The sequence below is a fragment of the Chiloscyllium plagiosum genome, chromosome 5 (genome assembly GCF_004010195.1).
Source record: "Chiloscyllium plagiosum isolate BGI_BamShark_2017 chromosome 5, ASM401019v2, whole genome shotgun sequence".
Classification (NCBI taxonomy): Eukaryota; Metazoa; Chordata; class Chondrichthyes; order Orectolobiformes; family Hemiscylliidae; genus Chiloscyllium; species Chiloscyllium plagiosum.
The window spans coordinates 62,818,342-62,845,488 of NC_057714.1; the positions used below are offsets into that span (position 1 = coordinate 62,818,342).

A 27,147-nucleotide genomic window follows, 5' to 3' on the forward strand; every position below is an offset into this window, starting at 1 on the left:
GCAATCTTTTCACACAGAGGGTGGTACGTGTATGGAATGAGCTGCCAGAGGAAGTGGTGGAGGCTGGTACAATTGCAACATTTTAGTGCTATTTGGATGGGCATATGAATAGGAAGTGATATGGGCCGGGTGCTGGCAGGTGGGACGAGATTAGGTTGGGATACCTGGTCAGCATGGACGGGTTGGACCGAAGGGTCTGTTTCCATGCTGTACATCTCTACGTCTTTTAGAGTCACAGAGTCGTAATCAGTATTGAAATACCTCTGATATAATGTTTCTATTGGGATCTTGAGATCTTCTTCAGAGAATCCAAAATTCGGATAATTGATATTCTGATAATAGAGGTTCCTCTGTATATCATGTCAGTCGCATGACACTAATCTTTTGCTATAAATTATGTCTTATGATCTTATGTTCCACAACCACCTCATGAAGGAGCAGCGTTCCAAAAGCCAGTACTTCCAAATAAATCTGTTGGACTATAATCTGGTGTTGTGATTTTTAAATGTCCAACACAAGTTCCTCCTCATCTTGAAAGAAATCAGCAGCAACGGTTTGGAATGACTTGATGGCATGAAATTTAGAAATTTAATTTTCTTGACCACTGACAGAGCTGACTTTGACTGTTGACACATGAAGGTATGAATCAAGGAGATAACATCACGTCACAATCATTGCTTTATTTGGAAAACATAGGTAATTACTTCTTGCTCAGTTAGGGAGCTTTAACTGAGTCAAGAGCCCCTGCATCTGAAAACGTTTTCCTGGTCATTCCTTCTCAAATTCTTTCCATCTCTAGGAATGCAAGAGAAATTCTCATCTTTAGATTTTATTGCTGCAGAATAAAAGTGCAGCTAGTAAAAAAGTAAGTTGAAGACAAAAGTAAAATGCTAGAGATAATACCAGAATAGGAAAGCAAAGGGAATCTAGAACGCATTATTCAAACCTTGAAGGGAATAATTCAACACATTTGAGAAATTAACTTAACAGCCAAAAAAACAGTACTTTCAGTAAACATCTCACGTGAAAATTGAGTAAACCATACAGCCCATCGAGCCTCGTCTCGCATCCAAACAGTCACAGCTGATATTCAGGTTCAATTTCTTTCCCACCTGCTCCCCTTATCTGCCAGTTCGAAACTTCTCCTTTTCCACAACATTCTGACCAACAGTTAATTCTCATATCTGCTTAATGTTATGTTAACTGGTATGGAGCTAGAGGGCACTACATTTGAGAAAACGGATCCAAAGCAAAGAAGCAGAGTCCTTGAATATTGTGAAAGACAAATTGATATATTCTTAAACAAGCAGTTGAAAGATTATCAGGGGTAAGCAAGGACTCTTAGATGAAGTGATAGTGTCCCTACCGGAGTTGAAAAGCACAAGTTCAAGTCCCACCTGCTCCTTCTCCCCACCCTCTCCCCTAGAGACTTCTAACTCTGGTCCTATATCTTCATAACATCCAGTCATGGTTACAGATATAGATGTACAAGGCATCTATTTTATTTTATTCATAAAGGAGATAAAAGGGGATCACTAGCTAGGCCAGCATTTACAGCACGCCCTCTAACTATCCGGAGGCAAGTTAGTCAACCACATCACTGTGGATCTGGAATCATATGTAGGCCATACCAGTTAAGGATGGCAGATTCTTTCCCTAAAATGATATTTATGAACTATACGCTTTTCTGACAATGAATTCATGGTCATCATTAGACAACTAATTCCAGATTTTTAGTGAATTCAAAATCCACCATTTGCCATGGCAGGAGTCAAACCTGGGTTCCCCTTGGCATTGCCTGGGTCTCTAGATTAACTGTCCAGTGATAATGTTGCTAGGCCATTAGCTACATTCAGCTCAAACCATGGGAAACTATTAAAATGAATCCTCTAAGTATAAAGTGAACATAGCAGGTTCTATGAACATGCCCATCAATTTTTCCCTCAACAGCATCTTAACCTGATGAAGTCCAAAACCTGGCAAATAACTACTTTTAATAAACTATTCGTAAAATTAAATTTCAAACTAAAGGACTAAAAAACCTTCATGAGCAAGAATACATTTGATTAGTTAATGAATATCTTACCCTCTGGAAACACCACCTCCATCGCTAATTATTTTAACTTGTTTCACAGCACCATACCTAGTGAAGAAACCTCGCATCTCATCTTCACCCATCTGTAATGAAATAAAATATAGTTTATTCCATCTGAAGACTCTACGAATACTTGGTAAAAATAGAACAGCATAAATATTTGTGCTTTACTAAAAAACAAAATTAAATAACCTCATTTTTAAACTTTGGGGTCTGCAACACTTTCAAGGCCAAGAAAGAAAACTGAACATTACAGGATGACATCTTTAGGTTTTGGATACTATTTCACCCAAACAGGCAGTCAAGTAGAGAATCTACTTACAGAGCTCTCACAGTGAGTTTTTAGTTGTAAAAACTGCATAGACCAATATGCCTTAAGTTTCCACATTTTCAAAATACCATGCTTCAGTATGCCATAATTTATTTTTTATGTCCCACCCAAAGCAGAATTCCAATTTTTGGGGTAATAGTATTTCTGTATAGTATCTTGAATGTTGCCAATCACAGATTTTTTGATCAAAATTGGAATTCTCAAGAGGCATTTGTTAGGAAACAGTATGCTCAATGAAGGATAGCAATCTATGGTATGGAGAGAAAGCTAGACTTTTATTCAAACAAGGAAGTTTCCGCACCCCTTTTTACAAAAGCAATTCCAGATATAATACCCTATAATGTTTCAAGGCAAAGATGACTCTGGCCTCCTGCCTGATCCTCACAGTGATCTTTAATTCTTTCCAAAAGTACTAATAGGATTCTCCATGCAATCAAGACAACCTAGAACTTAGCAATTAATCCAGTAATTATTTTCCATGTAGCAGAGAGGGAGGTGGGATAAGTAGGCAAGATATTTTTCAAACTCTATGCAGCAGTAACCAAGATGCACAATTCCAAAAATTAGGACACAAGAGAGAAAGAAGCATAGGTCGTTGTTTTTCTGAAAAGCAGAGCAAGGCAGTAGCTTCCTAAAGAGAACAGTAGACCTATCCAAGTGGGTAGATGTAGAATAACATTAACGTCTCTGTTGTGAAAACAATAAGTCATGCAATTATTCGAATAAGCACTTCAGGCAATGACCCTTTTTCTGGGATGTTGATTGTGATGATCTTTTCTCCTCTCCTTTCAGGCCTCCTGCAGTATTTGTTTAGCCATCTCCCCAACATTGATGGGTGCTGGCAGGTGGTACTAGATTGGGTTGGGATATCTGGTCGGCATAGACGGGTTAAACCTAAGGGTCTGTTTCCATGCTATACATCTCTGACTCATTAGAGAATTATATACTTCCTTACCCGAAGAAATCCAAACTGTATAAAATTGTCAAAATGTTACTTCTAACAAATTTGACTCAATATATTTTTTGAGTAAGTGACTAGGTGCATAGACAAGAATCGTGCAGTTGGTGTCATCTACGTAGACTTCAATAAGCTCTCACACTTCAAACTGGTTAAGAAACAAACAGTCCATGAGATCCAGGGCAATTCTGCATCCAAAACTGACTTAGTGACAGGAAGCAGAGGATGATGGTCAAAAGGTTGCTTTGTGACTGGTAACCAATGTTCAATGTCAAATCATAGGGTTTAGTGCTAGGGCCTTTGCATTTTGATGTACACGTTAATAATCTTGAGATGAATGCAGAAGGGACGATCACTAAATTGACAGAATACAAAAATTGATGGTGCAGTACATAGTAAGGAAGCAAGCCTTGGACAACAGTATGATACAAATGGGCCAGGCAGTTGGTATGAACAATAGCAAATTGAAATTTAATCCTGAAAAATCAGAGATGATGCATTTTAAGTAAGAACATAAGAACTAGGAGCAGGAGTTGGCCATCTGACCCTTCAAGCCTGTTCCACCATTCAATAAGATCATGGCTGAACTTTGAGGCCTCAGCCCCACTTACCCATACTCTCACCATAACCCTTACTTCCTTCATTGTTCAAAAAAAAAATCTCTTAGCTTTAAAGCCATTCACTGATGCAGCATCAACTACTTCAAGGATTTCCATAGATTCACAACCCTTTGGGTGAATAAGTTCCTTCTCAATTCAGTCCCAAATCTGTTCCTCCTATTTTTGAGGCTATGCTCTCATTCTAATTTCACCTGCCAGTAAGGAAACATCCACTCTACATCTATCTTATCCAGTCCCTTCATAAATTTTAAATGTTTCTGTTTCTATAAGAATCCCCCCTCTCATTCTTCTAAATTCCAATGAATATAATCCCAGTCTACTCAATATCATAACAGGCCAACCCCCTCAACTCCAGAATCAACCTAGTGAACCTCCTCTGCACCCACTCTATGCCAGTACATCCTTTCTGAAGTAAGGCACGCAGTACTTCAGGTGTGACCTCACCAGCCCCCTATACAGGTGTTACATAACCTCCTTGCTTTTAAACTCAATCCCCCTCACAATGATGGGTAAAATTCCACTTGCCTTCTTAATTCCCTGCTGTACCTGCAGACCAACCTTATGATTCATGCACAAGGGCACCCAGGTCCTCTACGTTGCAGCATGCTGCAACTTTTTAACCATTCAAGCAATAGTCCTTTTTACTGTTACTCCTACCAAAATGAATGACTTCACATTTATTAACATTGCATTCCATCTGCCAGACCTTTGCCCACTCATAAGTATCTATGTTCCTCTGCAAAGTTTCACAGTCCTCAGTACACTTCACTCTGCCATTCATCATATGGTCATCTGCAAACTTTGATACACTACATATGGTCCCCAACTCCAAATCATCTACGTAAATTGTGAATAATTGTGGTCCCAAAACTGATCCCTGTGGTACTCCACTCGTTACTGACTGCCAGCCCAAATAGCATCATTTATCCCCACTCTTTGCTTCCTGTCAGTCAACCAATCCTTGATCCATGCTAATACTTTACCCGTAATGCCGTGCATCTTTATCTTATGCAGCAGCATCTTGTGCAGCACCCTGAACACCTTTTCAAATCTAGGTACACATCTGTTGGGTCCCTGCTATTCACTATGCTCATAATAATTTCATAGGATGCCAAAAGATTAGTTTTACATAATCCGCCCTTCATGAACCCATGCACATACCCAACGAGACAATTTCTATCTAGATGCCTTGCCATTTCTTCTTTGATAATAGAATCAAGCATCTTCCCTACTATAGAAGCTAGAAGCTAACCAGTCAATAATTCTCCATTTTTTGTCTACTGTGGCATCACATCTCTGTTTTCCAATCTGCTGGAACTGCTCAGAGTCCAGCAATGTTTGGAAAATTACAAAATTCACTAGCTATTGCACTTGCTATTTCTCCTGCCAAGTCTTTAGTAGCCTGCGATGCATTCAGTCAGGGCCAGTAGATTTGTCTATCCTTTGCTCCATTAGCTTGCCCAATACTACTACTTCAATGATAATGATAGTTTCCAGGTCCTCACCTACCTTAATCTCTTTGTCAATTACTGTCATGTTATTTGTGTCCTCCACTGTGGAGACCAACAAAATACCTATTCAACGCTTCGGCAACTTCATCATATTCAGAGATGTACAGCACGGACACAGACCCTTCAGTCCAACACGTCTATGCAGACCAGTTATCCCAACCCAATCTAGTCCAGCCTACCATCACCTGGCCCATATCCCTCCAAATCCTTCCTATTCATAAACCCATCCAGATGCCTTTCAAATATTGCAATTGTACTAGCCTCCACCACTTCCTATCATTGGGCAAGACTAGCATTCGGTCTCCGTCCCTAATTACCCCTTGAGTGAGTGCCGAGCTCAGGACATTTCAGAGGGCCATTGGGACTCAGCCCTATCGCTGTGGGGTCTGGAGTCACGTGTAAGCACAGCCCAGGTAAGGCTGGCAGATTTCCAACCCCATTGAGAGAACCTGCAATGGATTTCTTTTTTTTTTACAAGAATCGATGACAGTTGTCACAGTCACCGTTACTGAGATTGGCTTTCAACCCCAGATTCTATTCAATTAATTTAAAATTCCATCCAGTCCAGTGGTGGGATTTGAATCCAGAACATTCTATTCAGAAATATTATCGACACTTCACCCAGGCCGCAGTCCAAGTTAACTCTGGGTTGGGTGAGTACGATAGAGATATTGTCTGTTTTTAAAGTTGACCTGTTCAGACATGTTGTTACGAGGCACTTCTGAAGCAGGTGGCATTTGAATGCAGGCAGCATTTGAATGCAGGCATTCTGCCCCAGACGCAGGGACCTTAACACTGCGCCACAACAGCACTTTGTAGAATGAGAATCCCTACAGTGAGGAAGCAGGTCATGTGGCCCATCAAGCACATGCTGACCCTGTAAACAGCATTCCACCCAGACCTGTTCCCTTTCCCTATCCCTGTAACCCTGCATTTCGTCATGGCTAACCCACACACTCTTGGACACCACAGGACCATTTAGCATGGCCAATCCACCCTAACCTGCACATCTTTGGACTGTGGGAGGAAACTGGAGCACCCGGAGGAAACCCATACAGACACAGGGAGAACGCGCAAACTTCACAGAGTCGCCAGAGATAGACCCGAACCTGGGTCTCTGGCGCTGTGAGGCAGTGGTGCTGCCCACGAAGGAAAAAGATCAGCAAGCCAGGCAATCAACCGGATTTCACTACGTTTTGTGGGGTTTGAGTCACAAACGTGTGCACACAGGTGGCTAGCCCAAGGACACAGGCTGGAGTTCTCATTCAGGCCATGCCTGCATCAAACACTCCCACCTCGCTCGGATGTCTTGAATCTCAGCCCTCAGAACCTCACTTCCCACCCAGTATCCAAGTAACTCACAGCTCGATCCCACTCAATGATGTAGGAATCCTACCACTCTATTTGTGGCACCTCTCCTTCCCTCAGCTCCTTCATGGGGGCGATCAGTGCCAACTTGGTTGAGGTCTGGATGTCTGTCTTCTTGGCCGCCTGTGCGATTTCGGTCTGCGGTTTCCCCAGCTGCGCCTTGGTGCGTATCCTATCCCACGACTAAATGCCTTTTCTCATCCTCTGAAGGACCAATGTTTATTTTAGCCATACTTTTTCATTTTATATATTTATAGAAACTTTTGCTATCTGTCTTCACATTGTGCTTTTTTCTCATGTTCTACCTTTCTTTATTTTACAGCTCTTTTTGTGGCTCTGTTGACTTTTAAAGCTTTCCTAATCTTCTAGTTTCCCCACTGATCTTGACTACTTTGTATGCCTACTCTGACAATTTGATAGCCTCCCTTACTCCCTTAGACACCCATGGAAGATTAGCTTTTTTCTTCCTTGTCACTGGAATATACTTTTGCTGAGCACTTTCAAAAGTTGCTTTGAAAGTCTTCCACTACTCGTCAACTGTCCCACCATAATGTCGTTATTTCCAGTCTACTTTACCCAAGTCCTCCCTCATCCTATTGTAGTCTCCCTTGTTTAAGCACAGTACCCTGGCATTGGATTTTATGTTCACACTCTCCATCTTTATTCTAAATTCAACCAAGAGGATCCCTAAATATGTGGATGTTAATTATTCCTGTCTCATTACACAGGACCAGATCTAGGATAGCTTGCTCCCTCTTCAGTTCCATTACATACTGTTCGAGATAACTATTGCCAATACACTCAAATTCCTCAAGGCTATCCTGACTGAGCTAGTTCCACCATTCGACATGTAGATTAAAATCCCCCATGATAATTGCCATACCATTTTTACAGCTATTAGTTATTTCTTCAGTTATTGCCCACCCCAATGTGATATTATTATTTGGTGGCCCTATAGACTATGCCCAGTGACATTTTATTCTTAGAATTTCTAACTTCCACCCAAACGGATTCAAATTTATTCCCGATAGAACTTATATCATCTCTAAGCACCACCCTGACATCCTTGAATATCAGAGCCACACTACCTCCCTTACCTTGTCAGTCCTTCCAAATAGTCAGATACCCCTGGATAGTTAACTCCCAGTCGTGACCATCCTGTAACCATATCTCCATAACTGCCACTAAATCATATTCATTCATGATTTGTGCCTTTAACTCATCGGCCTAGTTACAAATGCAAATTCAGGTAAAGTGCTCTTATGCTAGTCATCATATCCCCATGATTTACATCATCTCTAATAATATCTCCAGAGAATTATCCTTCCTTTTTACTGCTTTCATAATCTGCCTTTTAGTTAAACACTCCAGCTTACCTTCTTATTTACCAACATACTTCCTGTCATTTCCCCCCTTTCCTTTTCCCTCAACTCACTAGTTTAAAGTCCTAGTGACCAACCCAGTTATCCTTTTCACAAGAACACTGGTTCCAGATTGATTCAGTTGGAAACCGCCCCATCGGTACAGAGCCCTCCCGTTCCAAAATTGATGCCAATGCCCCATGAAATGCAACGCCTCTTTCACATACTACTATCTTAGACACGTGTTTACTTTCTAATTTTATCCCCAAACCAATTTGCATGGGGTTCGAGATTATAACCCTTGAGGACCTGTTCCTTAATTTCATTCCTAATGCTCGATAATTTTGGAGGATAAACAAGACAAATGGAGTACACATGGAACTCTAAGACTCTAGAAAGTACAGAGGATCAGAGGGGTCTTGGTATGCATGTCCAAAGATCCTTAAACACCTTATCTAAGTGTCCTACTGCCTTTAAGGCACATGGGACATTTGCCTTTATTAGTGAAAACAAAGGAATACAAGAGGAAGGAAGTTGTAACGGAGCTGTATGCTCATACTTTGTGCATTTCTGGTTGCACAACTATAGGAAGGATGGTGAGTGTACTAAAGGTGAAGAGATTCACCTGGATGTTACCTGGCCCGGAGAAATTTATATATGAAGGCAGACTAGATTTTGATTTGATTTATTGTCATATGTACCAATATACAGTGAAAAGTATTGTTTTGTATGTTGTACACAAGTACAACAGGGTAATAGAACACAATGCAGAATGAAGTGTTACTGCTACAGAGAAAGCTCAACTTTAATATACAAGAGGTTCAACCATAAGTCTGAAACAGTAGGTAAGAAGCTGTTCTTACATATGTTGGTATGAGTTTAAATTTTTTTTTTGCATCTTCTACTCCATGGAAGACAGGAGTATAGCAGGGGTGGAAGGGATCTTTGACAATGTTGGCTGCTTTCCCAAGGCAAGTGGTGTAGATGGAGTAAAATGGAATGAAGGCTGGTTTGCATTATGGACTAGGTTACGTTCACAACTCTAATTTCTTATGGTCTTGGCAGAACAGTTGTCATTCCAAGGTGTGATATATTGGGATAGGATGCTTTATATGGTACATCTCTAAAAATTGCGAAGAGTCCTTGGCAATTTCCTTAGCATTCTAAGGAAGTAGAGGTGTTGGTGTGCTTTCTTGACAGTAGTTTTGACATGGATGGACTAGGAGAGACTACTGGTGATCTTTACTGCTAGCAACTTCAAGTTCTTGTGCACCTCCACCTCAGCACCATTGATACAGACAGGGGCATGTTCTCCAAGCCGCCTCATAAGATCGATGACCATCTCCTTCATTTTGCTGACAGTGAGGAAGAGATTGTTGTCTTGGACAAAGTAGCACACTCATTTAAATTGACTACTGCATTCCTGAACATGAAATAATCCACTGACTCCGAGGAGTCACATAAGAGCTCCTCTATTAGTTGAGACCACCTCTGGACCACCTTCTGTACCAGATCCTCACGCTTCAGTTTCTGCTTGTAAGCCAAGAGGAGCCCAGCCCAGTGGCCTGATTTATCAAAATGCAGGTGAGGAATAGAGTGGTAGGTGTTTGCACCTCTGATGGGACAGGGATGTGATGGTGCCTTGGTAGCACACTCTAGGTTGACCTGGTTGAAGTCACTGGCTACAAAGAACAAGGTCTCTCAATATTCCGTCTCAAATATATTTGCGGCAATGTAAGTTTCATTAAGTGCGCTCTTCACTTCTGCATGAAATGTAAACTGTCAGGATAGCAGAAGTAAACTCCCACAGCAGATAGCTGGGGCAATACTTCACCATTAGATATTCTAGGTCTAGAAGGAGCAGTATCTCACCAGGGTCATCACATCTGAGGACCAAGCAGCGTTGATCAGTAGACCTCTTTGCCTTTTGCCTTACCCAAGGGTGCCACACAGTCTACCCAGTGGATTGCAAAACCCTCAAGTTGTGAGGCACAGTCAGATGAAGCAGTAGGGAGACAGTGAGGTCTGCAGATGCTGGAGATTAGAGTTGAGAGCGTGTTGCTGGAAAAGCACAGCAGATCAGGTAGCATCCGAGAAGCAGGACAATCAGGCAGGAGCCCTTCATCAGGTAGCAGCAGGAAGCCATATCTCTATTAAATAGAGCACACAGCAGACAATTCTGTTTCGTAGGTGAGTCTAGCTTTACGTTTGACTGGAGCATGCTGGGGAGAGGAATGGTTTAAGATGACAGGGGTTGGACAGACAGGGAGAAACCTTCAGTAGAGGGGTAAATAAGCAGGGGGCACAACTTTAGGCAAAGTGCAGGAGGTTCAAAGGGAGCAGGAAAATGTCTTCACCCAGAGGGCTGTAGATATCTGGAACTCACTGCCTGAAAAAGGATGTTAGAAACAGGAGTCTTCAAGACATTGAAGAAATATTTAGAAGAGCACTTGAAACACCGTACAAAGTTATGGGGCAACTGCTGGAAAACAAGATTACAATAATTGGAGGTCTGCTGACCAGCACGGACACAGACCCTATGTATCAGCTTGTCCACACTGACCAGATATCCCAAACTGACCAAATCCAATTTGACAGCATTAGGCCCACATCCCTCTAAACTCTCCTATTCATATACCCATCCAGATTTTGTTTTTAAAAATGTTGTAACTGTCCCAGTCTCCATCACTTCCTGTGGTAGTTTACTCCAGAAATGTACCACTCTCTGCATGAAAAAGCTACCCCTCAGGTCCATTCTATATCTTTCCCTTCTCACCTTAAACCTATGCTCTCTAGTCTTGAACTCCCCTACCTTATGAAAAGGACTTTAGCCACTTACTCTATCCCTGCCCCGCATAAACCTCTATTCAGATCAACCCTCAGCCTGACACTCCAATGAAAAAGACCCCAACCTATTCAGCCTCTCTGTACAATTGAAACACTCCAGTCCTGACAACATCCTTGTAAACCTTTTTTTTTGCACCCTCTCAAGTTTAACTTCCTTCCTACAGAAGGATGACCAGAACTGTATGAAGTATTCTAAAAGTGGTTTCACAAATGTCCTGTACAACTGCAACATGACATTCCAACTCAGATACTCATGTTCTGACCAATGAAGGCAAGTGTGTGAAATGTCTTCTTCACCACAGTCTACCTGCAACTCCACTTTCAAAGAACTATGCATCTATACCACTAGATCTCTTTGTTTGGAAACACTTCCACAATGTACTAAAGGGCCTCTTTCTGTGCAAAAAACCAGACTCTAATATTCCAGGTGTACACTCGCCAAAGGCCGATGCAATTGCTAAACAAAATATTCTGGATGCTCCAAATCTGAAATAAGAACAGAAAATACTAGAGATATTCAGCAGTGGAAGAGAAAAACATCCCAAATCCACTCTGCCATTACTTGATTCACTGCATACTTCCAAAATGTTCTGCTTTATTTTCTATTCAATGGCAACAAGACTTCATTACTCTTATACTACATTCCCCAATCAATAAAGGCTACCAGACTATTTTCTTCTAAGTTATTTATCACATCAATTAACCTTGCATACAAAAGGACTTCCAAAATTCCTTTGAGTATTAACCTCTTTAGCTGTCTCCCATTTTTTCCTCAAAGTGGATAACTTCTACATCATCCCCTACATTATTTGCCTGTAGCACTTCATCGCCCAAGTATGTAACCTGCGCAGATCCTTTAACTGCTGTTTTATGTCTTCCTTTTAGTTTACTTTCAGTGTTCCATCATTAGAAAATAGCAGAATTCCATCTGTGGTAATCTACTATTTATAGCTTGCAAATATAAAAATGGTTTGTTTATTCATTCTTTTCACATCTCAATCCATTTGACTTAACTGACATTCTTTGAAATGCCTTGTCATCATGTTCATCATTGATAAGTATTGGCAATTTTCTCCAATGACACCAAATGACTTCACACCCTCCCAGTTGATGATGTCACATTTCAAGTGTCAATTGCCTATCAATTATTTATTTATATATACAGGGGTCAACTGGGGCTTTGCCAATGTAACAAAAGCCTGTGTGCCATCATTGCCTTCTCATGCAATTGCAAAAGGTGTAATATCACCTTGTTCATCCAGTTACAACACAGCGGTGAACCAGTCTTAATTAAACGAGACACCCAGAAAAGCTCATCTTGCCTCGTATCTGTTAAAACGTGACAGAGAGAACACCCAAATTCCACTGAAGAAAATATTAATTTATTCTTTAACTGTAAAAGTGAAAACTACACAACAACAATTCCCAACTCTAAGCGTCCCCTTTCTCTTAACTGCTTATTACTTGCCTCCAACTCTATAACAATATATTGTTTCAATAAGACATTTATTAAAATTACATTAAATTAATTTCAAAACCACACAGCAGCTGTCATCTTCAGTGTCTTTCTTCTTCCAGCTGAAGATCTTCCTGGGTTGTCTTCTTTCTTTTACTGTGAGTATGTTTCATATGAAAAAGTACATTTGATATAGAGAATTTTTCAATGTCTTGGGTCTCTCTCGAATGGCAGTTGCTCGGTCTTATTTTCAAAATGCCTGCTTTTTATTTTAATAATACCCCCAACATCTGATCGTCTCATTAGTTCAATGTTGGCAAACATAAAACTGGGACATAATTTAAACTGACTGGTTAAATTTGAATTGTTGTCAAAACAACCACCACCTCAGGTATCCATTTCACAGCCAGACGTTATATATTTTCAATTTTCCAGTACACTCAGACTTATCTAGTCAGATGACACAGGTGCTTATAAGCTCTCAGTGCAGAACAGCATTCACTCTCTCAACGTATAGTCTACGCCTTCACTTTCATAATACTCATGGTTTTACGCCTCAAACACACCTTCCAAATGAAGTAATGTGTTACTTGTTTTTCTTTCAATCCTGTTTACTGTATGTGCTGCTTACAATGTGGTCTCCTTTAAAAGGTGTTAAGATCAAATGCAGACTGCATAATTACCTTGCAGAACACCTCGAGACCAAACTTGATGTTCCAGTCACTTGCCATTTCAATACATCATAATTCCACGCAACTACTTCCATTCTGGGCCTGTTACAGTGCTAATACAGCTCAAAACAACATAAATGAACACCACCTCATTTTCCACTTAGACTCTTTTACAGTGTCTAGTATTCAATATTAAGTTCAAATACTCCAAAACATAATTTCTGTCCTCCATTTTGATTACAATGCCCAAGTGACAGCATCTTGTTAGCTTTTCTTTCTGTAGTGACTACTTTGTCCATTTCACATGTATCATTCACATCAATGTTATATCTCAATCTCTTCCTTAACACCATAAAGCACTTCATTCATCTTTTGCTCAGAGTATCCTCACCAGCTGTTCCACTTTCCTCCTCCATCTCTGTCAATTGCATGAAATTACTATTTTAAATTACCAGCCATCATTGTCACATAATGCATCATCACATTGTGATAAATTATAAGCGTCTTTCAGATCTGAAGTAGTAATACAAGACTCAAAACATTAACGCTTTTCTCTCTTCCCCACAGATGTGCACAATTGAGTTTCTCCAACATTTTCTGATTTTATTTCTAGACAGAAATAAATAGGTTTATGGAGACAAATGATACTAAAAAGGATTATGGAGATAAGGCAAGAAAAAAATCAGAGGAGAAATGATTACAATCTACAATGGTGAGGCAGGCCAAATGGCCTACTCCCATTTCTGCATTCTTAAACAAACTGACTTATAATCTTGGAAACTATTTCCACAGTTTTACTACTTTGGTCAGACAACCCAGGACCTTTAAGGTTAGGCCTGAATACAGCATAAGTAGCCAGACCGGATAGGATTTTCAGGACAGGTCATAAACAAAGCATCTGCACAAGGACATGACCAGACTTGCCTTGGAAAATCCAACTAGTTTGTCAAGTATGAGACACAGAGAGAGACACAACTTGGCCAGATTTCAGATACAAAATCGCTACGTTGTGGAAACAGACTCTTCGCCCAACAAGTCCACACCAACCCGCTGAACAGTAACCCGCCCAGACCCATTCCCTACTGCTCTCCATTTACCCCAGACTAATGCACCTAACGTATACATCCCTGAAAATATGGGCAATTTTAGCATGGCCAATTTACCCAACCGGTGAGCACCCGGAGGAAACCCACGCAGACACTGGGAGAATGTGCAAACTTCATTCTCAGTCGCCCGTGCTGGGAATCGAACTCGGGTCCCTACGCTGTGAGGTAACAGTGCTAACCATGGAGCCAACATGCTGCCCCAAACTGCATGGATACTGTATGGATAGTACCTGGCCTTATTCTATTAGCCAATAGTAGTTTAGACAACAATTATGACAAAGACTCAATGCTGCAATTGACAGAATGATTAATTCAAGAATCTGGAGTTTTTACAATCATAAAAGGAGCATACTTTTACATAACATTCTTCCACATGGCCCCTTGTGTCTATTGTGTATGGAGAGAGAAAAATTGCTTTGAACTGCAATTTGACTCTGACCTTTTAATGTTTATCTCACAAATATTGTACCTGAATAAAATTGGTCGAAGAGTCTAAAGCACAAACAACATTTAGATCCAGTTATGGGCCAATTAAGTGTTGAAAGTGGATAAAAATCAGAAATCCCAATTACTTCCCAAGAGAATGAAGTCACAGGATTTGATAGTTTTAAATAAGAAATGTTGCTGCACAAAGTAAAGCTAAGTCAATATAATTTTTTTCCACTGCACCATACTGAATTAGAACGAAGTCAGTCCGAGCTTGTACCAGAAAACTATTCCAAATGCATCACAAGAACCTACTCTCCAAACTAGGTTTGTCAATGTAGTTTAAGTTTGTATAAATATGCAGTTCACCATGAAAACTGCATTATATTTGTTACATGCCCTTGTAATTTTCTCACTGCGTGCGGAAATGGTATTAAAAAGGGAGGCAGTACAAATTGTCCAATTTCAAATCTGGCATTTTTGTATCGGTCCTGGTGTATGAAAAATGAAAAACTTCAGCTTTTCTTCTGCAATTCTAACTCCAAAGTTAAACATATAAAATAAGGTTAATTGGTTTATGCATTACATTTTTTAACATTCCCTTGACATTCAATGATGTTCCTATTGTTGAATTTGCCCACCATCAACATCCTGGGGCATACCTTTGACCAGAAGGCACTGGATACTGTAAAAGCCACTCTAACATCCCTTCAATAGTACTGAACATTGCGCTCCAGAATTTGCGACAACTCTAGCCAACATGCTCCCGTACAGCTACAACACTGGCACCTAAGAAATAATGTGGAAAATTAAGAGAAAGTGAGGACTGCAGATGCTGGAGATCAGAGGCAAAAAGCATGGCGGTGAAAAAGCACAGCATGGCAGGCAGCATCAGAGGTGCAGGAGAATAAGCATGAAGGGCTGATGCCCGAAACGTCAATTCTCCTGCGCCTCGGATGCTGCCTGACATGCTGTGCTTTTCCAGCGCCACACTTTTTAAAATGTGGAAAATTGCCCAAGAGGACCTGTAGACGCAAAGCAGGAAAAATCCAACCTGGCCAATCTAGTCGATCGCTAAATATTTGAAGGTTTAGAAGGACCTTCAAATCAGCACAACCAGTCCACGCCAACCAGGTTTTCCAAACTGAATTAATCTTTTTTGCTCACATTTAGCTCATATCCTTCTAAACCTTTCCTATTCATGTTCCTGTCCAAATGTCTTTTAAATTTGTAATTAGACCGACATCTACCACTTCCCTCGGCAGTTTGTTCCATATACGCACCACTCCATGTTTGAAAATGTTGCCCCTCAGGACCCTTTTAAATCTTTGCTTTCTCACCTTGATCTCAAAACTATGCTCTCTAGCTTTGGACTCCCCTACCTGGGGAGAAGACCTTGGCTGTTCAACCTTCTCAATGCCCCTAATGATTTTATGAACTTCTATAAGATCATCCATCAACCGCCTACACTCCAGGGGAAAAAAAAAGTCTAGCCTCTCCTTATAATCAAATCTTTCAGTCTCAGTAACATGTTCGTAAATCTTTTATGCACCCTTTCCAATTTAATAACATCCCTCCTATAGCAGGGCCACAACCTGCAAGGCACAAGTCAGAAGTGTGATGGAATTCTCAGCACTTCTGGATGACTGCAGCTCCAACACTCAAGAAGCTTGACATCATCCAAGACAAACAGCCCTTTTGATTGACAATACATCTACAGTGTGATAGGACTATGGTGACTTATTCATTTAAAATGTAAAAAGCAAAATAGCACAGATACTCTACAAAGCTCAGCTACCAGACTTACTTACCTAAGCTGGTAGCAACTCAGAGAAACATCAATAATTGTTTCAAGTCAGTGAGAACACAGACGTAAAAATGTTAACTCCATTTCTCCCTCCACCAATGCTGCCAGATCTGCTCAGTAGTTCAACATTTTGTATGGGTATTTTTGTTATGACAGAATTTTACATCTCTAGCTTTCATGCAATATATTTATACAAATTATTGCATGCAAGTAATAATACACAATTATGTTGATTAAGTACTTATCAACTTTTCAGTTGTGTGAAGTAGCACTTCTACTACCTTAATATTTTAGGTAAGTGAATTAAGCAGACAAACCTTTACAACCCGACAGGGTGCTAAACTGTACATTATCCTGTAGAACAATGCAAACATGTTTACAATTTGTTGCACAATTAAAATTCCAATCTATTAACATAAAACAAACATTAGATCACAGCATACCTCAAAGTCAATTCCACCAACAAAAATAGTGTTGGGCATGATTCTTCCACTTGGCAATACATATCTGCGATTCACTGTGGGTGCTGCGGACGACTGACCCTCTAGTTCCTGACTGGCATCACTGTCTTGTGCTTCAATGATTCTTCCGGACTGCGAATAGAGGAAAGCTGTTTAGATATTCATAAGGATCTTCAATTCACAACTGGTTTTAATTTTCACCTTGGTGACCTTTTAGTATCTAGCAGGGAACAGGGTGCTGCCAAAGGAAGCATTTTCATTACTAAAGGGATGATTAAAGTTTAAAAAAACAAAATTCTGTTTACAAATGTCTTACTGGTGAAAAAGCTTCAACAGCCTTAACCATTTACTTGTATGCCCACAAGGCAAAATTATAGTAATTCAACATGATAGCACTAAATTCAGTCAAGCTTGTAAAAAGGGCATAAGGACAACTGGCTTGTGCAAGAGAATTAGATAGTGCTCATGTAGTTAAAAAGGAAAATGGTAAACCATAACAGAAATAAACAATGGGCTTGCATAGTATTTTTCCTTACCCCTCAAAAATAAAGTTAGTACTTTAAGACTATAAGACCATAAGACATAAGAGTGGAAGTAAGGCCATTCGGCCCATCGAGACCACTCCGCCATTTAATCATGGCTGATGGGCATTTCAACTCCACTTACCAGCATTCTCCCCGTAGCCCTTAATTCCTTGTGACATCAAGAATTTATCAATCTCGGCCTTGAAGCCATTTAGCGTCCCGGCCTCCATTGCACTCCGCGGCAATGAATTCCACAGGCCCACCACTCTCTGGCTGAAGAAATGTCTCCGCACTTCTGTTCTGAATTGACCCCCTCTAATTCTAAGGCTGTGCCCACAGGTCCTTGCCTCCTCGCCTAACGGAAACAATTTCTTAGCGTCCACCCTTTCCAAGCCATGTATTATCTTGTAAGTTTCTATTAGATCTCCTCTTAACCTTCTAAATTCCAATGAGTAAAATCTCAGGATCATCAGCCGTTCCTCATATGTTAGATCTGCCATTCCAGGGATCATCTGTGTGAATCTCCGCTGGACACGCTCCAGTGCCAGTATGTCCTTCCTGAGGTGTGGGGCCCAAAACTGGACACAGTACTCCAAATGGGGACTAACCAGAGCTTGATAAAGGCTCAGTAGCACATCGCTGCTTTTATATTCCAACCCTCTTGAGATAAATGACAACATTGCATTCGCTTTCTTAATCACGGATTCAACCTGCATGTTTACCTTTAAAGAATCCTTGACTAGCACTCCCAGATCCCTTTGTACTTTGGCTTTATGAATTTTCTCACTGTTTAGAAAGTAGTCCATGCTTGTATTCTTTTTTCCAAAGTGCAAGACCTCACATTTGCTCACGTTGAATTTCATTAGCCATTTCCTGGACCACTCTCCCAAACTGTCCAGATCCTTCTGCATCCTCCCCACTTCCTCAGTACTATCTGCCTGTCCACCTAACTTCGTTTCATCAGCAAACTTCGCTAGAATGCCCCCAGTCCCTTCATCCAGATCATTAATGTATAACGTTAACAGCTGCGGCCCCAACACTGAACCCAGTGAGACACCACTTGTCACCGGCTACCATTCCGAAAGAGAACCTTTTATCCGAACTCTCTGCCTTCTGTCAGACAGCCAATCCTCAATCATAGTAGACTGATGAGCAATATTAAGTATTTAAGAATTTATTTTACGCTGTTGAAATGTAAATTAGAAAATGATTCAATTAAAACTAAACCCGCAAACACTCATACTAAGTAGGTACTTTTATACAATCATCTGATATTCAAATGGCTTTTACCACTTTAGATACATTCAGATCTACATTCAAGACTATGCGAAATGGCACCCTCCCGGTTTCATTAGAAACTATTGACTTTTTACTATCATTACATGAATGAAAATTTAAAATAGACAAAATCAAAGTGAGCAAATAGCAATTTCAAGACTAGTTTAAAAAAAAATTCACTTGTACTATAACAAGATTTTTAAAAGTCCTTAGAAGCATTAGAGAATAAACAATTCTCAAGACAGAGGTGGGTTCTGTATTCTAAATTGAACTGGAGGAATATACCACTTAAGGAGTTGTCAACATATAGATTGAACATAAAAAGTAAAACCGTTTCCATATCCTAATATCACGCTTACTGAACATGAAGTTCATGTCACTTTTTCACAAAAATGTGTTTCCTATTCATTAGCCAAATGGAGCTATTTCATATTAAATAGATCAGCTGTGTCATAATATGGAGCTCTCAACAAAATGCATATAATATTTAGAGCCTGCACCTGGAATGCTCAGGTAACAGTTTTGTCAAGAGCTTCAGGACATCCTCTTTGGACAGCAATACTTCTCTTTGCTCATCTGATAGAAGAGAAGACGAGACTGGGAGTCTCCTCTTCATTTTGACATTAATTGCAGCCCACTACAGTTGCTGGTCCTGCAGATGTGTCCAGTCCTCCTCAATATCTGAAACCATTTATAAAGCAGCAGCCACATCAATTACACATGCAGTGCCTAGATCTTTTTGTGATGTTTCAAATCATCCTATTTGACAATTATCAGAAACAATGTAGATTCTTGTCAGCAGTCACAACTTGAGTTTATTATAAGTCCTTGATACATTGGAACATGGAGGCCTGACACACACATACCTTATCCTGCTGTACGCCACAGTGCGCACACATAGTAGGAGATGAAGTGTGGCATGATCATTGACACCTCCTCTCCCCACACTATTGTCCGAGAAACACAACACTGGCGCATACTGGAGAACACTGAAATAATTAGAATTCAACATGCGAGCAATGCAGCGGCATGCCACTGTACAGCCTATGAAACCTTGGACTGTACTTGTGAATTGTGGTCCGCAGGTAACATTTTATAGATTGCCTATTTCTGCTTCAGACATGTTTTTTCCTTAAAGTCGAGAACTGAGTTTTTTTCCCATTCTTGCCATATTCTTCCAACTACCTCATCACTGCCCATACCATTCAGAGGGTGGGAAATTTCTGCTTATTAACAAACCTTCCAGCTCAGTGAGCAAACTTTCATCCAGAACCTCAACCTGAGCTACAAATCTTCTCAAACCTTGCTAATTTCTACTTATGGTCAGAATGGTGCAGCTGAAAAATGGTGTGGATTTTCAAAGATGACCGCCCTTACTCAGAGGAATAGCAAGGAAGTAGTAAAACAAACAGCAGTCTACAACATTGAATAACAGAGTCAACATGGCTGGGCAATCTCCATTCCTGTTGAATGGAAAATAAAGCAGCTAAGATAAAACTGGAATTTAGCTACAAGGATATGTAAAACATCTGAACAAATAAAACAGTTACAACTCGGCTATCACTGCTGGGGAAAAAGGGCTAAAAAATAAATTGCAGCAAAGATCTCATCAAGCAGTAAAAAAAGGGAGTTGCAGATTTTTTTTTTTAAAAAAAGGAGTGGACATGCTTTGAACCTCAAATGCCACGGATAAAAAGGAAGAACGGAGAGAAAGAAAACAGAACAGAGGAAGAACCACAATTAATGAATGTATAGAAAGTCAGTCAACAAGAGATTTGCAATCTTGTCAATTCAGTAGGAAATTAAATGAAGATAGAAGTGACACTTCACTGAGGTTCAGTGCCTATAAAAGAAAAATGTAGGAACCAAAGGTGAGAATCATTTTTGACACTTATGATACAATCTTTCCAAATTGTCTTATCATGTACAGGTATATGTCATTTTCTTAATAACACACATGCACTTTTCATAAAGAAACGCTGACAGTTTAAGAACTACTGACCACTACTTTAACAGAATTGCAAAGATTAAAAAATGATTAGATATCACCAAGTTAGGTCTCACTTTAGATTGAGTTGTTCAGCATTACCATCACCTGGATACATTATGCCACCTATAAAGATAGGTGCTGGAGCAATATCAGCTGATGTTTCTGACAATTATACAATGCAAGTGGCTTACATCATCAGGTCTAAAAGGTGATAACTGGGTTTCTGACTGTTAGAATGATGATTGCAAAGGAACAACATCAAGTGAAGTTCAAGTGCCAGAGAGACATTGACATTCTGTGCAACATCAAGATGTTCAGCACATCTCTGCAAAGTAATTTAAGATGATAATCTATAAATGGAGCCCTATCACCCTTTATGATAGGATGTAGATTCAAGAGAGCAAGATAAACACTACACACTAGGGGAAAAAAAAAGATAGGGGCTTTCAAATAGTAGACATTAAATCAAAATCTTCAACTGGACCAAGTCAAAAGCTTGGACCAGTAACCCTTAACTTGTCAGCAAATAATTACAGCATTTTACATCCACTAGTTCACTGATTGTCAAATTCATCCAAGATTACAAGTTATTTTCACGTCTTGGATATCTTCCTGGTGAATATCATCTTGAAGTAGATGAGAGTGAGACACCAATGTATCATTTGTTGAGGACAGCTCCAGCTACAACCAAGTCCAACCTGAAAGTCTGAAGAGCTAGAAAAGAAAGGAGTAATCATAGAAGTGACAGCTCCTATAAACTAAATTAGCTACACAATAACAATGGATAGAAAAACTGGAAAACAGTGCATTGATCCAAACGAACTCAATGAAGCTCTGAAGAATCTCACTACCTCGTGCAAACCAATGAAGACATTTTACCAAAACTTTCCAAGGCAAAAGTCATTACTATTATTGATAGAAAATGATTGTTATTAGCAAGTGAAGCTGATGAAAGCTTTAGTTTTTAAATCAAACTATACTCAGGATGCTATTCAGGAGATACAGGTGGCTGCAGATGATGTTTGCAATTCCAGTACCCCAGACACGATCAATACATGTGGTAGAAGGCATATTTAGTGATCACACTAGAATGGAAGCTTTTTTGGATGAGCTATGGTGTGGAGACCAGATAAATCTGGAAAGATGGTGGGGTGGTGGAAATGTGATTGGACTAGTAATCCAGCATCTCAGGCTAAATGCTTGTGGGGAGATGCGTTCAATTCTAGCATGGCATATGTTCAAACATGAAATCAAGAAAAATTCTGCAACTAAAAGCTAAAATAAGTTAAACACCAAAACTAAAAGTCTGTCTGTGACCATGTAACTGTTGTCAATTGGCATAAAAAAACCCACCATATACAAGGCACAAGTCAGAAGTAATACTCTCTTCTCGCTTGGGTGATTGCAGCTGCAACATCACTCATACCTAAAATAATTCACACCTCCACCGACAGCCCTCATGTGCAGCTGTGTACTAACCACATGATCCACTGCAGTATCTCAGCAAGGTTCTCAGCAAACCAGAGCCACTACTATCAAAAAGTTAAACAAAAAAAATGGGAACCCTTCCAGTTGCAAGTTCCTTTCCAAAACAACCAAATGGCTGACAAAACTCAGGTCTGGCAGCATCTGCGGGGAGAAAGCAGAGTAAATACTTCAAGTCCAGTGAATCAGACTAACCATTAACTCCGATTTCCTCCCATGGCCACTGCCAGACCTATCCAGTGTCGCTAGTAATTAACTTTTGGTTTAGACTTAGTGAAGAATTCCTGTTTGGTATTTACATAGTGAGGAGAAAAGAAAGATGTATTCCCTGACATTCGAGAAAATTACAAGACTATGCTTCTTGACTTCTTGAAAATATGCTTCTGACTTGAAAATATATTGCCACTCCTTCACTGTCACTGGGACAAAACTCTAGAACTCTGAATTTTTGCAACCAAGGACTACAGCAGTTAAAGGTGTCAGCTCACCACCACATTCTCCAGGGCAAATAGCAAGAACTAATAAATGCTAACCTAACTAAGAACACACAACTCTCTTGAAAACAAAGTAAAAACTTAGTGTGATTGATAACTGCTGAAAACATTATCAAAAAAAAAGTTGTTTGAAGGGCAGAATCATCATCTATGAAATCTGCCAGAATTCTAATTACTTTTAGCTTGAATGGCCAGAAATCTAGAAAGCTGCCCTAGAAATAGCTTATTTACAGTGACTGCCAGCCAACTGACTGATGGTTTATGAAATTGCCGAAGATGGGAACAAAGAGCCCAAATAATGGTTTTCAAATTCCCAACTAGAGGAAATCTGCCAAATGACAGAAATTCCATAGAGTCCTACAGCACTGACACAGGCCCTTTGGTCCAAACTGGTCCATGTCAACCAAAATGTCCATCCATGCTAAGCCTATTTGCCTACACTTGCTCCATATCCTTCTAAACCTTTCCTATCAATTGTGTGTCTAAAATGTCTTTTAAATGCTGTTAACGTACCTGCCTTAACTACTTCCGCTGGCAGCTTAGCCCATATTCTTATTACCCACTAAAAAACATTGCTCCTCAGATTCCCATTTATTCTCTCCCCTATTACCTTAAACTGATGTTCTCTAATCCTTGATTCCCCAAAGGGGAAAAAGACTCAAGTACATTCACCCTATCCATGCCCTATTATGCATCTCTAAAGATTGTCACCCCTCCCCCTCAAGTGTCTAAAGAAAAAAAAATGTCCTAGCTCGTCCAACCTCTCCCATAACTCAGACTGTTGAGTCCTAGCAACATCCTTGTAAATTTCTTTTGTACTCTTTACAGTTTAATAACACCCTTCCTTTAGCAAGATGACCAAAACTGAACACAATACCCCAAGTGTGGCCTCACCAACATCTTGTACAACTGCAACATAATTGCCCAACTTCTACTCAATGCCCTGATTGAAGGCAAGCGTGCCAAAAGCTTTCTTCACGGCTCTGTGCACCTGAACTCCAAGGTCCCTCTATTCCACTACACTCTATGGATCTACTATTCATCATGAAACTCCTGTCTTGATTTGACTTACCTATATCTCACATTTATCTATATAAAACTCCACTTGTCATTTCTCAGCCCACTTCCCCAGCTGATCAAGGTCTTGCTGCAATTACTGATGACCTTTCTCATTCTCCACAATAACATGCCATATGCAAACTCATTAATCATGCCTTGTACATTCTCATCCAAATCATTGACATAGATAACAAACAGTAATGGGACCAGCATCAAACCCCGAGTCACTCTACTAGTATAGGCCTCCAGTCTGACAAGCATTCTTTCACTATTGCCCTCTGCTTCCTACCATCAAACCTAATGTCCAATTTGCCAGCTCCCCCGTGATTCCACGTGATGTAGCCTTCCAGAGCAGCTTTCCATGTGAAACCTCATCAAAGGCCTTACTGAAATCCATATACTACATCCATCACCCTGCCCTCATCAACCTTCCTGGTTACTTCAAAGAACTCAATCAAAATTTGCGATGCATGATCTCCCACACACAAAGCCATCCTGACAATTCCTAATCAAACCCAGTCTTTCCAAATGCATGCATACATACCTTATCTCTCAATCTTCTCAAGTAGCTTACCTACTACAGATGTTAAGCTTACTGGTCTATAGTTCAGGTTTTTCTTTGCTGCCCTTCTTAAATCAGAGCACAACATTCACTAACCTCCAGTCTTCCAGGACCTCACCTGCAGCTAACGATGTTGCAAAAATATCAGACAGGGCCCCTGAAATTTCTTCTCTAGCCTCTAGCAGTGTTCTTAGATACATCTGGTCAGGTCCAGGAGATTTATCCATCTTCATATATTTTAATATGTCCAATACCTCCTCTACTGTGATATAGACTGTCCCTAAGACATCACCACTAACTTACCCAAGTTTTCATCTTCCTTCATGGTGAACACCAGAGAAATATTCATTGAGGACCTCACCCATCCCTTGCAGTTCTACATAGGCATGTCCACTTTGGTCCTTGAGAGATCCATTTCCCTCTAGTTATGCTTTTTCCTTTAATATATGTAAAGAACCTCTTTTGATTCACCCTAATTTTCTCAGCCCAGGCTATCTCTTGCCCCCTTTTTGCCCTCCTGAATTCCTTCTTCAGTAAACTCCTATTTCCCCTGTATACTTCCAGTGATTCCCTTCATCCCAGCTACCTGTACCTGGGATACACCTACTACTTTTTTCTAGTCAAAGCCTCAATATCTCCAGTTATACAGGGTTCCCTATTCCTACCAATCTTGCCCTTCACCCTCTCAAGAACATGAAGACCTTGAACTTTAGCTATCTCACTTTTAAATGCCTCCCACTTGGAGGTCCCTTTGCCTGCAAACAACCTAATCCAATCAACCCCTGAAAGCTCCAACAAAATTCACCTTGCCCCAATTTAAAACTTGAACCTGTGCACCACAGATCTTATCATCAAGAAAAGCAAAGGATTTATGCTAAAACTTTATAAAGATTCAATTAATCCACAATACTGCATCTAGTTCTGGCTATCAAGCTTTAGGGAGGATGTGAAGTTTCTTGAGAATAGAGATTGAACATGATGGGCCCTAGAATGAAGTATTTTAGTTACAAGATTATGTTAGAGAAGCTGTGATTGGTCATCTTGGAACATAGGAGATTAGGTAGAAATTTACAAGATTATGAGCAGTTGGAATAAGTAACAAAAGAAAAAGGATGCCATTTTTGCTGTTGGCACAATGGATAAGATATACTTCAACAAAAAAAGTTTAGCAGGAATTCAAAAAAGAATTATTTTTAAAGATGTGATGTGATCAGTGATAGCAACTTCAGAGGTAACGGTTTGTATGGTAACTACTGACCAGCTTCTTGGCCAGCGATGAAAACCTCAATTTTCTGGAATCTGTAATTATAAAAATACTTAAAAACTAGAGAGTTTGCATCAATTATAATAAAATCAATTGTAATCTTCTTGGATTACATGGGTCATGTAACCTTGCACCCTTGAACTGAAAGCAATACCAAGAGGTAGGGGTCGCTCTGTAGCAAGAGAAAAATAAGCTACAGTAGGGTAAGACAGGAGGGTGATTTAAGTTGTGGTGTGTAGCACAGCATGTACAGTAAGGTGAAGGACTAGTTTAGAATAGGGATCGTGAATTGGACAATTCTATTACTGTTCCAGACTTGACAAAGCAGACCAGGCTGTTTAACAGAACTTGTTAAAGCAGTCAGCTAAAAATGAGTGGATTCTGGATCAATGGTGCTGGAAGAGCAAAGCAGTTCAGGCAGCATCAAGGAGCTTCAGCAAAATCGACGTTTCGGGCAAAAGCAGCTCCTCGATGCTGCCTGAACTGCTGTCTCTTCCAGCACCATTGATCCAGAATCTGGTTTCCAGCATCTGCAGTCATTGTTTTTACCTAGCTAAAAATGAGTCCCTTGGCAATCTGTACCATCAAGATTGTTGTGATCCTACTGGAGAGAAACTGGGGAGTGGAGCTGCTGTTTCAGGTGATGGGAAGACCAAATCTATTCAGTGAGAAAACAGATTTAATTCACCAGAGGCAGAATTAGAAAGACAGATTACCTGTGGTGACATATTTGTACAAAGAGAGCTTCCAATACTTGTAATCACAAGATGGCTTGATTTATGTGCTATCATGTGTGATTTTATAGTTTGTACTGACCATATTTTAACCTTTTAACTGATGCCTAATTTAAATGTAATCTGATTATGTTAAAGTATGAGATGTAAAGTTAAATCTTTTTGGTAATTTCTTTGTATAGGGAATGTTTGGCAATTTTTTTTTAGTTTTGTTTACAGCTCCCCAACATTGATCATTACAAAGTTCGGGGCCAAGTTTGGATCCAGGGAATTCAAAACAGGTTCACTGGAACTTTCCAACTTTTAAACAAACAAAATTTCAGGTTTACGTATGCTACACTGTACTGGGAAATCAACATGGGCAGCTTTAGAGTCAAAGTCATACAGCACAAACAGACTATTCGGTCCAACCAGCCAATTAGACCATAACCCCAAACTAAACTAGTCCTACCTACCCATGCTTGGCCCATTTGCCTCCAAACATTCCTTATTCACATACTTATCTAAATGTCTTTTAAATATTGCATCATTGAACCATTATCCACCACTTCCAAGAAGTTCATTCCAAACACTAATGACTGTGTAAAGACGTTTCCCCTCATGTCTTTTTAAAATCTTTTTTCCCCGAGGGTGGGGGATTTCAAGACTAGGGGCAAAAAGTTTAAGATGAGAGAAGAACACCTGCCATTCACTTTATCTATACCACTCATGATTTTATAAACTTCTATAAGGTCACCCT

The 27,147-nt window shown here is 40.1% G+C and overlaps 1 protein-coding gene across 8 annotated transcripts in view; it reads right to left on the minus strand.

Moving 5' to 3' along the window:
* The window catches only part of dazl (deleted in azoospermia-like), a 178,582-nt gene that overhangs the window by 135,537 nt on the left and 15,898 nt on the right, over window positions 1–27,147 (minus strand). For all 8 annotated transcript variants that reach the window (XM_043690185.1, XM_043690181.1, XM_043690180.1 and 5 more), the window contains exons 2-3: window positions 17,001–17,150; window positions 2,087–2,178 (exon numbers count right to left, since the gene is read on the minus strand). In XM_043690185.1, coding sequence (XP_043546120.1) covers window positions 2,087–2,178; window positions 17,001–17,150 — 242 coding nt within the window. The remainder of the gene's footprint in view (window positions 1–2,086; window positions 2,179–17,000; window positions 17,151–27,147) is intronic.